The 12,951-nt window shown below is 39.7% G+C and overlaps 1 protein-coding gene across 2 annotated transcripts in view; it reads right to left on the bottom strand.

Moving 5' to 3' along the window:
* Positions 1-12,951, bottom strand: part of LOC311244328 (prostaglandin E synthase 3-like) — a 52,152-nt gene that overhangs the window by 17,423 nt on the left and 21,778 nt on the right. For both annotated transcript variants that reach the window (XM_084333788.1, XM_084333789.1), the window contains exons 2-4: positions 4,248-4,361; positions 3,961-4,030; positions 2,859-2,957 (exon numbers count right to left, since the gene is read on the bottom strand). In XM_084333788.1, the coding sequence (XP_084189914.1) occupies positions 2,859-2,957; positions 3,961-4,030; positions 4,248-4,361 (283 nt within the window). The remainder of the gene's footprint in view (positions 1-2,858; positions 2,958-3,960; positions 4,031-4,247; positions 4,362-12,951) is intronic.

The following is a 12,951-nucleotide window of genomic DNA, read 5'->3' as shown; positions in this document are numbered from 1 at the left end:
GAATTTTTTATTCTAACCCTGGAGCACACATATACTATCGATAATCTATCGTTTATTTTAAAACTATTCATAAATAGGCCGAAAAATGACAACGTTCTAGAATATTCCAGTAAAGGGCGATTATCATGAAATGTCTTATTTTTTCCGTGAAATCGAGTGCTTTTCAAAATGCTAGAAAACGGAAATGAAGCGATAAAAAAACAATCTGCTACGACAATGTTGACTGGAAAATGAGTCTTTGATAAGCGACGGGCAGATTAGACACATAGCCATAATTTAAAACATAGATTAGGCGATATTAACGTTAACATTGAAGTGGTGCTGGGCATTCAAGGAGGTAAAATGAATTAAGCTTGGGCAGTGAAAGTGTTAAAGGCCTCACGTTAAGGCGAGACACTACAGGTGAATAGGGTAAAAAATTTAACTAATAGATATCACAATGAAACTTCCCCAGTTGATTACTTATATTAAGACAAGACTTTTTTTGTATGACAAGTTTTCTGAAATTGTATGTTTAAATATGTAAACGAGGCATGATCTACTTAAATATGCACTAATTTGCATATAATTCCAGGACAGAAATCTGAACATTGGATAAAGCCATTTTCAAAATTAGTTTCATTTTGTTGACATATTAGAGGTTATTACAGAGGGGATTTTGGATCTCTTTTTATCACTCCATAAATCAGAAAATACTCCATTCAGTCAATTTTTATGGTAAAATTCCATATTTCGCCATGTTTTTAGGAATAGAATGTGATATAAATCAGGGTATGAATGCGATATCAACAAACCCTTCTGTAAATACCTTCAGAACATAGATATGAATAGAACTGGAAGGTTTGGTGTATGTGAGTGCTACTGAAGTGGATATTTCTGGCTCAGAGTATGAGGAAAAACTCTTAAAACTCATTTTTGGGAAAACGCCTTCAAAGTTCTGTATTGTAAAATGCCACACTTTTTTTTTAAACAGATATTTGCAAACACAATACCTAATTAAACCATTAGTAATAGACAACCTAAACACATGCCTGATAACTGAATAATAATAATAATGATGTTATTGAACTGAACAGAACTACACACAAGCTACAAACAGTACAGTGTAGTACCCCCTAATAGGAAAAAAATATTTGAATAGATATCACTATGAAACTTTCCCAGTTTGTTATGTACATATAAACTAAGAAAAAATATATTGCAAGTTTTCTGAATTTTATGTTTATATATGGAAATGAGGCACTTCCCCATTAAATATGTGCACATTTATGGATGCAATAAGGCAAAATGAAGTGAAATAAACAACTAAATGCGTGTTATTGACTAGGGATGTCCCGATCCGATTTTCCGAAGATCGGGGCCGTAAATTCTTTTTTTTACTTTTTTTTTTTTATTCAACAAACATGACCATGTTCACGTCTTAAACTCATACTGAGGCCTTAGTTTTGAATTGCATATCATTAATTTATTTATTGTCACACAGAGCAGAAGAATTTTGCCAAAACAAACCAATAGTATCCAGCTGTAGAACGGCAGACCAGCCACACTCAGACCCAACCCTGAATGTTGACGTTATCCAGGTGAAAAGTTAACTTCATAAATCATTTGATGTATAATTAAATCAAAGGAAATGCGTTTGGGTCTGAGAGTGTGGCTGGTCTGCCGTTCTGCAGCTGGATACTATTGGTTTGTTTTGGCAAAATTCTTCTGCTCTGTGACAATAAATAAATGAATGATGATATGCAATTTAAAACCAAAACTAAGGCCTCAGTATGAGTTTAAGACGTGAACATGGTCATGTTTGTTGAATAATATATAAAAGAATAAATATATATATATATATATATATATATATATATATATATATATATATATTTAATTATAATTTTTCTTGATCGGATCGGGACATATCGGTATCGGTAGATACTCAAAATCACATGATCGGGATCGGATCGGGAGAAAGAAAACGTGATCGGGACATCCCTATTATTGACGTTTTATTGTCACTAGTTTCATAGAAGACATGTTTAGGAAGCAACATATAACAAAATCTCAAAATCCTCACATTAAAGGTTTGAAGGCCTCACATTAAAGGTTTGAAGGCCTCACATTAAAGGTTTGAAGGCCTCACATTAAACTTGCAGGTTAAACCCTACTCTTCAATTATGGGTAGTTTACATCATTGGTATCTAATTTCATTATTAAATTTTTTCCATTTGACGCCGGAAATTCCACTCAGAAAGGGTTAAAAATTTCCACGCACGAATAACATGTATGGAGCCAATCAAAAAGCTTATCAGACGCTATCAGTGCCGTGACGTCACTGCAGGTAACTTTCCCCTACTTCTGATCCACTACAATGGAGTTTGACGAGTGCAGAAAACTATTTCCTTGATCCAAATGGATGCCTTACAAGACGCAAATGGGTTTAATCGTCAGAGAGACTTTGATGGACCAGCTACAACTTATTTTATTTCTTTATCTAAAAACCAAACTATTCAGTCAGATAGCGATTTATTATGAAAGTATAAAGTGCAATTACAATTTCAATAACTTTCCAGCACTATACACAATTCAAGCACATTTAAAACCTTGAAAACAGCACATTGAAATACAAGCATTTTCAAGGATTTCCAGCACCCGTACGAACCCTGTCCATAGATGGCCCTAGATACCAAGAGCATGTAAATGGACCTTGTAGAAGTGGAGAAATCTTCCATTTACTTATGTATTTTTTAGGCGAATTTTCCGAAAATATGGCTAGGTTAATCAATCAATGTAACACTAAAACCATCATTTTACAACCGATTTTCCCCTTAGTACTTTGACAATATTTTGTGCATGTACACAGAACTGACCTTAGCCTTGTCTTTTGTTAGCCTTGGCCATGCTTTCCCTGGTTCTGCTTTTCGTAAACAGCACAACACTGAACGATCTGTGCGTTTATGTTTGGATTCCTGTGTTCAGGAGGGAAAGACAGACATTGAATAACATTTGGTTAATTTATCTGATTCAATGCGATGCCAGATGATGCTACAGCACTGCCTACATGTTAGGGAGGCTCAGACACCAGCACAGACACCAGTACAGACTGTGTGTTCAGTAGAAAGCTATCATCTGTAAGCTCTGTGTTCAGTAGAAAGCTATCATCTGTAAGATCTGTGTTCAGTAGAAAGCTATCATCTGTAAGCTCTGTGTTCAGTAGAAAGCTATCATCTGTAAACTCTGTGTGTTAAGTAGAAAGCTATCATCTGTAAGCCTTGTGTTCAGTAGAAAGCTATCATCTGTAAACTCTGTGTTCAGTAGAAAGCTATCATCTGTAAGATCTGTGTTCAGTAGAAAGCTATCATCTGTAAACTCTGTGTTCAGTAGAAAGCTATCATCTGTAAGCTCTGTGTTCAGTAGAAAGATATCATCTGTAAGCTCTGTGTTCAGTAGAAAGCTATCATCTGTAAGCCTTGTGTTCAGTAGAAAGCTATCATCTGTAAACTCTGTGTTCAGTAGAAAGCTATCATCTGTAAGATCTGTGTTCAGTAGAAAGCTATCATCTGTAAACTCTGTGTTCAGTAGAAAGCTATCATCTGTAAGCTCTGTGTTCAGTAGAAAGCTATCATCTGTAAGCTCTGTGTTCAGTAGAAAGCTATCATCTGTAAACTCTGTGTTCAGTAGAAAGCTATCATCTGTAAGATCTGTGTTCAGTAGAAAGCTATCATCTGTAAGCTGAACCCACAGAGAGGAAACTGGTATCCATCTTCTTTTCTGACTCTGGAGAAGACGGTATTTAAACGAATTGCCCATAATGTTGACGTGTTCCTTCAGGATGGATCAGAGCTCAGTATTGGACAATACTTTGGAACTGGAAGTGAAAGAATGGTGCTGGTGCATCCTCCCCGCCTTCAAGTTTCCCAAAGCAAGAAACAAAGTGATGCAGGAGAGCAGAGGAGTCACCATATAACTTACATTTTGATCAATGGCTGCGAAAAGGTCGACTTCATTGTCATGTTTGACACGGTCGGTTCCTCCGAGACAACTGTGGGGTGAAATAATACAACATGATATTATTTCTGAACAGCAGGAATTGATCGCAAAGACAGACAAGCTGGAATAGTGGAACCAGCTCTAATAACATGATGAATAGTGGAACCAGCTCTAATAACATGATGAATAGAGGAACCAGCTCTAATAACATGATGAATAGTGGAACCAGCTCTAATAACATGATGAATAGGGTTTGCATAATTTCTCACCTGAAACCAAACTTTGCTTTATCAAAGTTGATCTTGACATCCTTGCTGTCGGCTACACAGAACTCAATGAAGACAGAGTCCCTCCTATCATACCACTTGGCAGTCGCTGGATGCCTGTGAACAAAAGGGAATCTCATTACAGCTCAAGAACCTTACAATATTTACATAATCTATGTGACTTTGAGTGTTACGTGCAAATAGGGCTGGGCGATATATCGAGTATACTCGATGTATCGCGGCTTGTTCTACATGAGATGTAGTAAATTACAATATCGTGAACATCGAGTATATGTTGTCACGTCACGGCTGAGATGAGACTTGCTTTAGCGCAGAGCTTTCCTCTCATTTCATTATAGACAGACCAGCGCGGACCTTCAATGACATGCAATTTAATTGACGCGAGCAATGGGCTAACGTTAGCTGGTAACTAAGTTATCCTATAACTAGGCTAAGCTAACTAGCGTTAGCCGCTAACCCTGGAAACGCTCAAAGCGGACTCCACAACACCAGTTCCATTCGTGAGGAAAGGGGGTGGGTTATATTGACGAGGCTTGACAACAGAGGTTCAAAGATAACTTCATATTTATTGGTTATTCGTTTCTTTATATCGGGCATCCAGTTTCCATCTCCGCGTGTTCAACTGTTCATGTGTTGACGTTCGAGTGGGACATCATCACCTACGGCAGGCTAGACGCTCAAAACGCAAAGCTTAAACAAAACCCAGGGGGGGGGGGGGGGGGGGGGCTGGCTCTCTCTCTCTCTCAACTGGATAGTTGATGATATAAACATTTAATTTGGTTGTCAGTTAAGGCCATGGGTAGGTAGGGATTTTTTTTTTTATTTTTATAAATTTTTTTATTCTTTCCCACGGCGACTATGGATAGGGAATTTCTTTATTTAATTTAAATGTTCACAACAACATGGATGCATGTACTCTGCCAGCATGTTTAATATCCATAATACTAAAGGTTTGACTAAGATTTTTATGAAACTTTATTGTAATTTTTTTTTAATCCAATTAATAAAAAAAAATTCATAAAATAAATTGGGTCGCACCTAAATTGGCAGGGTCGGTCGGCAACCGGAAACAAACAATTTTTTTTTTAGGCCTTATCTGAAATAGAGTTGTTCCGATACCGATACCAGTATCGGAAATGCCTCCGATACTGCCTAAAATGCTGGTATCGGCGAGTACTAGGGATGCCCCGATCACGTTTTTTGCCACCGATACCGATCACCGATCGCCTATGAGCCATATCGGCCGATACAGATACAGATCGTTTTTGGTTTTATTAAAAAAATATATATAAAATATATATATTATATAATTATACTTGTATCAGGGAACAAAATAAACTTTTTGCCTTACCAGCCATTTGGCTGGTAGATTTTAAAAACGACCAGCCAGGCAGATTTTTTACCAGCCACAAATTATAAATAGCTTTTTAGTATATCGCCATGTGTTATTATTACTACCGTACTTTTCGCACTATAAGCCGCACCTGACTATAAGCCGCAGCAGCTAAATTGAATGATGTGTACATATATAAGCCGCACTGGACTATAAGCCGCATGTGTTTTAATGTTTAATTACCATATGTAAGGAGTGGAGCCTGCAGTTTAATTTGACTCAACACGGGAAACCTCACCCGGCCCGGACACGGAAAGGATTGACAGATTGATTGCTCTTTCTCGATTCTGTGAGTGGTGGTGCATGGCCGTTCTTATATTGAGCTTTAAGTTCCCACCTCTACAGAGAATGACTCCCATTGGGACACAATACTGTCGGACAAATAACATTAACTCATTTACAAGTTGTATTAAGTTTAGCAAATAAGGGAACAGATAAATAACATTTCAATGCAGTAAAAAAAGCAATATTTCGATTTTCTGGTTTTGTCCACATATAAGCCGCACCGTTATATAAGCCGCAGGGTCGACAAATGGGGAAAAAAGCCGCGGCTTATAGTCCGAAAAGTACGGTATATAATACTCTCATATGCTATTTTCAATTAATATCATAAACAACATAAGGAATATTAGCATAATTTTGAGTGGAATGAAGGAATGAGTCAGCGTTAATAGTTTTAAATGCAAATAATTTATTGAAACATAGAAGTGGGGTCGGGAGGGACACACACTGTTTCAACGCACCACCCCCGCATCATATTGTAGTCTAGTCTAGGGCTGGGCGATATGGCCTAAATATGATATCACGATATTTTCTGACCTTTCGGCGATACACGATACGCATCACGATGTTTTTCTTTTTTTCCCCAAACAATTCATTATGAGGCTTACCAACAGTATTTGAGTTTGCAAGCTAACATTAAAGACAAAATAAAATATCCATGCATTTAACATTTTTATATTATATATTAGATTTAGATTATTGGATTATTAGATTATATATTGCATATATTTAGCAATGAGATATTATATAATTTAGATATGAAATATGATGAATCGAAAATGGGGGACCCTGATGTAAACAAGACGAAAGTATTTCGCTGGTCTGCATCCCCTTAACAATTGTATGTATTGAGCTGTACTGTACCCATTCTGCAATATGTTAATAAAGTTTTAAATCAATCAATCAATCAATAAATAGGATTTTAGCATTTTTATGAAACTACTGTATATTTGTATGTCTCTAAATGTTTTGATGAATTGAAAATGGAGGACCCTTATGTAAAAAAGCCGAAAGTCTTTTTCTGGTCTTCATCCTCCAGTCAGTCCACTGTTGTTGTATTGAGCTGTACTGTATTGTACCCATTCTGCAATCGTTAATAACGTTCATTCGTTCAATCATTCAGCCGGCAACAGAATAATTTTGATTGACAGTCGAGTCTGCCAATTACGTCACACCGCTTGTACCCGCCCTGCTGTTCTTAGCACCAATCGGCAAGCAGCGCTATTATTTTTTTACTTCCTGAATGCCCTCCTTGATTTTAACGAGAGCTCAGCTCAACGACAACAACAGCTCACCGCAGCCGACGAGTGATTACTAGCGCACCGCAGCATGACAACGAGGCATAATGATTTTACTGCAACAAATGTTATAATAAAAGCCTTTCCATACATCTGTCTGATTGAAAACTTTATTAACAGACCGCAGAATGGGCACGCACAACTCGGCACGGACTGAGATATGAACAGTAACGCTTGCTATCTATGTCGTCATTGGACGTTGCTATGTTTGGGTAAATACGCTGATGTGTAACTATATAACGTGTAACTATATAATGTTGATGCCACAAAACGAATGCCTTTGTTAATCATACGTACTAACTTTGATGCAGTAGTGTGGGGCGGAAATGAGACCCGCACAGGACTTTCAAAATAAGAGTATCGATATGAACTACACGCCAGGTGGCGGGCAGACCTCTCATTGTTAGTCGCCAAACCTTAAATCTGCCCGCCATTGGGCTACGTGGCGTAGTGGGCAAGGCGCTCGCCACGAATGACGGAGACGCTGGGCTTGCCTGTTCGAGCCCAGCGCTCCACATTGCTTTCAGTTTAGCTGGTCGTTCATACTAATACACATTGGCCGTATTAGGGGGTGGGAAACTGATGGGTGGGGATCGGGCGTTGTGGACAGCGACTCCTACAGGTCGGTTGGTGCGCCTGCGCAGTAGAATCAGGAAGTGTCGGGGGCAGCGTGAGCCTCCCACGCGTTACTCCTCGCCACTGAGATCGAGCTGCGCAGGTGAAAAGATGCGACTGCTGTTACCTCGAGTATCGGAGGGGACTTGTGCTATGTATGACTTAGTCCACATTGCAGTCGGCTTGTGGGAGGCAAGAAACGGCGTTCGTGACAGGGGAGGGTTGAATTGGATGATACGAAATTGGGATGGGAGAAAATATAGAAAAAATCTGCCCGCCACTGGCGGTTGGCGGGTACTTATTTTGTTCCCTGCTTGTAGTTGTATTGTCTGCGAGACATCGCCACCACGCAACAAGTCAAAATGCTCCCTATCTGCAAACAGCTCCACTGTCTGTGTGTATACTCTGCTTTGGTCAAATCACATTCAGCGTGGGTCCTGAGAGTGCTGGGGCTGACGTTCTGCAGATGGATACTATTGAGTCAGAGCGATAGTTCAACAGGGTCTAAAACGTGTTATGAAGCATGATAGCTAATTAGCCAATGTTCAGCTGCAAAAACTAATAATGTCAATTATGTTATAAGACATTGATATCAGGAGCTATCTGTAGCTACTGCTAGCCGGCTAGATGACGTTAGACAATGCATCATGTATTAAAATAAAGTGAACTATTTAGCACTAACGTGAGCTACCTAGCTAACGGAGGTCTCATGCTGGTGCATCCCTATCATTCTTAAACTGAAATGCGCATTTGTTGATATCAGGAGCTATCAGTAGCTAGCCAGTTAGACAACGCCTGATGTGAATAGTTGACTGTGTAGTTTTGTTTAAACAGTAACGCTAGCACGGTAGCTAACGTAAGCTCACGAGCGATAGCTAGTTAGCCAACGCTAGCCAGCGCTTGCGAAAACGAATGCCAAACTGTCACGTTGATAGCAGGAGCCATCAGTAGCTAGATAACATTAGACAACGCCTCATGTATTAAACAAAAGTGAATAGATGACTGGGCCATTTTGTTTAATGCTTCAGTTATGTTGAAAGAGGAGCTCTGTGGTGCCCATGCACTCGACTCTTGTCGAAGGGTTTGTTTGTTGACATGAGATGGGTCTGGGAGGGGGAGAAGGAGGAGGGGCAAGACGTGCAGCAGCAGAGTGTGGCTGTGAGCGAGTGGCTGTCATCGATCGGTTTTCACGATCGGCGAAATTAAAGCATTATCGGTATTCACAATCTCATATTTATACTGAATATCAGCCGATACCGATCGCTGGCTGATCGATCTGGGCATCCCTAGCGAGTACCCTCTAATTCTGCGCTCCGATACCATATGACGTAATTTATCAACAACACGTGCGGTCTGCTGAGTGAGTAACAAACGTGTTTTTAATCGACCGTGAATTAAAGTGTCAATGCTGTTTGTCATTTTAACAGCAGATACTTTCTTAAATGCCATCGTCCCGAGAGAGGGGCGTTGACGGGGAGCTCTGATGGGTTCGCTTGCTGGTGTTATTAGCATTAGCTGTAGGGCTGTCTTAAATACTTCAAAGCTTCGTTCGATGGCACAAGCTTCGAACATTAAAAAAAAATCAAAGTAAAAAAACAAAACAAAAATCAATTTTTTTCAAAAAAAAATTCTTCGATTTGTGTGTGTGCGTGCGTGCGCGCGCGTGGGGCCATTGGGTGGGGCCATTGGGTGGGGCCGGGGGACAAATACACTGGAGGAAAGTAACCCAGCTCAGCACTGCCCAAATTATATCATCACTATTGCCCGTTTGAAGGATATCATCCTCAAACACATATACACCTACAACATGCCTTGTATAATTCCACACATAAGAAAGAAAGATACTGGGATGAATAAACAAAATAGGAAATAAAATGTAGAAATGCATGCAATACATAAATAAATATGAATCTCCATATATGAAATAGAACATTTAGATAAGGTGCTACTGAGATGTTTTGGTGAGTTCTTTGTTTTTTTGTGGAAGTAGCCCTTCTTAAAAATGCATGAACATTCACTGATAATTGGTCTGTAGTGGAGTCTACAAGGTCTACATTGCCGGACCATGTAGAATCCGGACCTTGTGGACAGACATAATTCTGTGCATAGTTTAGTCTACACAGGCCATATTTCAAATAATCAAAATCTTACTTCATTCATCTTAAACATTCTTGATTTGGGGGATTGGTAGTTCCCATGAAATCTGAAGTTGTTCAAACGACAACAGCGATCAACCTTGAATTAAATCACACAGCCGAGTGAAACCTTGTTGGCTGCGTCACAGTCACGAAAGGGGCTACTTAATTCATTAATCCAATCCACTTTATTTATAGAGCACATTTAAAAACAACAAAGTTTACCAAAGTGCTGTACAAGTCCCACAACATAAGATAAAAAAAGAAATTATAAAAAATTATATATATAAAAAAAATAATTTGAAGCTTCAAATTAAAATCGAAGCTCGGCCCCAAAGCTTCGATTGCCAAAAAAAGCTTCGAAGGTCAGCCCTAATTAGCGGAAGAGCTAACCGAAAAGCTAGTTTGGTAAAGTTGGGGCTATTCATAATCCAGCAATAATGGCTGCAGACCTGCAAGCAAAGTACAGCAAGTTGGCACAGGAGTATTCCAAGGTAAATAACTTTTTCACCAGTAAGTTAACGTTATATTGTCTCCATCTAACGTTAGCTCACGCTAACCTAGCTCACGCTAACGTGGTCACTGATCGACCTCTCGCACACAATTAACCCATTCTCTGCCACCACTTTGATCATCCTAAACCATTCTCTGCCAGTACTATAAGTAGGGTTGGGCACCGAAAACCGGTTCTAATTAGTAACCGGTTCCTAACTTCCGGTTCTGGAACCGAAAGTAACATACCTGCATTTCGATTCTTAAAAAAATAAAAAAAAAATGTACTTTGTTAATTAATACCCTAGTTACAGTACAGCAACCAAATTAAACTGTATCAAGTCATCTGAAAATGTGAATAGTATGAAAAAAATGTAAAATTTTCAAAAAAAAATCTCCTGCGAAATAAGCTGTGACCTGCACCTCAAAGAATCGGAATCGAGAATCGTTCAGAACAGGAATCGATATGGAGAATCGGAACCAGAATCGTTCAAATCCAAACGATGCCCAACCCTAACTATAAGTCTATGGAGATGTTCACCTTCTTTGCAGGGCTATAACTTTTTAAATCGTATTGCTAAATTGACATTACTATGGCCCATTCAACATCGATTAGCTATCGTTCAGGATGTAGGAACGTTTTACTTTTTCATTCACACATTCATACAAAAATACCATCTAGAGCAGGGGTTCCCAAACTTTTCAGGCCGGGACCCAGAAAATAAGGCGTCAGAGAGCCGCGGCCCAATGCACATCGTCAGACTTTTTTCTTTTTTTTTTTTTTGCCAGGCGACCGATTTTTTTAGCCAAATATCACTTCAATCCTATTAAGTTCGTTCAAGTTAGTTATTCATTTATATGTGCTATTTATGAGAGGGCTAACTTGTTGCAAAATAATAATGATAATAATAATAGCCTCATTAAAATACTATTGTTGCTTCGGTTGTTTTCAGCGTTTTATGTGCATAATCTGTTATTTAGTTTGAAATATTCGTTGAAATAAGTAGATTTTTCGTTTTTGTTTATTTATTAAGTTAATATAAAACCATATAGTCACATTTTAGAATACAATAGAATATAATTTTAGAATACAACTAGAAACACTGTCCTGGCCTGCTTCTAAGTTCAGTGACCTGGAGAAGAAAAAAAAATAAAGAAAAAAATAAAATTGTTATCTCGCGGCCCTCCCATGGCTGCTCGCGGCCCACCTTTGGGTCGAGTATAAATATGTTATCGTTTTCTGCAGTATTTCCTAGAACGTGAGATATAGACATGAATGCATATATTAGATTATCAAATGCCGTTTGATACCGATCAATAGGCCTGCCGCGATAAGCAATAAATCGATTAATTGCCGCGATAATTAAAATGAATGCAATGATTTTGACGGGCGCGATTAATTGCTATTTGCGCGTTTGTTTTAATGAGGCGGAACCAGTGCCCCTTGTCAGTCTCTCTCCGTGTGGGGGGCCGCTGGCGTTACTACAGAGCACAGCACGGGAGCTCCGTGGGGCACTAGCAACGCCACATATAGCTTAACTACATTTCTCAATAGTGTTGCTCCTTTTAACCAAGTAGCGTTATTTGTAGTGTAACGTTAGAATAACACAGAATAACGTTAATACAATTACATGCATCATTGTTTACAATGAACGGGTGGGGCTAGTCAAAGGACTGGAGACGGGGACAAGTTAAACATGAATTAATTTATTATAACAGGTCGTTTTCGAGTCGTGCTGCAGTGCCTACGCACCACAGCTATTCTATTATATACTGCTTTGACGCTTCCTCCTCATCGTTGATTGCCTGTAGTAGCTGCATCTAACGTTAGTAGCTAACGTTAAAACTAAAAAACACAGGGGCGGTTAGGTGGCCGAGCGGAGATTGCGTTCGTCACCAGCCCCGGAGCTGTGAGCTCGATTCGCCTGTTCGAATCCAGCTCACAGCTCCGGGGTTGTCACCAGCTTGGCTGGCCGTCTGCACTGATACAATTGGCTGTATCAGAGGGTGGGAGAAGCTGGCGGGGTGGGTCCGGGTCGTTGTAAACAGCGACTCCTACAGTTCGGTCGGGGCGCCTGCTAAGCGCGGATTGGACGTGAGGGGGATAGTGTGGTCCTCCCACACGCTACGCCCTCTCAATGAGAATCCGCGCTGCCAGGTGAAAAGAAGCGGTGATTGGCTGGACGTGTGTCGGAGGAAGCACGTGGTAGCCTCCACTCTCCCAGATGATCTGACTGTGGGGGGTAAGTGCGCAGCGATCAGGAAGGGACTGGGAATTGGCATACGACTAACATTGGGATGGGAGAAAACACAACCGGACGAGACAAGTTGTCGGCTAGGATAATCACAACAATACTTCCGGTCCGGTCGGTGGGCTTCAAAATAAAAGTCTTAAACACCGGAAAAGACGGAGCGGTGGGCTTCAAAATAAAAGTTTTGGGAAATAAATTTCTCAAAAAAATTCTCTAACC

The sequence above is a fragment of the Notolepis coatsorum genome, assembly GCF_963971535.1.
Source record: "Notolepis coatsorum genome assembly, chromosome: 17".
Lineage (NCBI taxonomy): Eukaryota > Metazoa > Chordata > Actinopteri > Aulopiformes > Paralepididae > Notolepis > Notolepis coatsorum.
The sequence above is the reverse complement of the archived record's forward strand: the minus strand, read 5'-3'. Positions and strand labels throughout refer to the sequence as shown.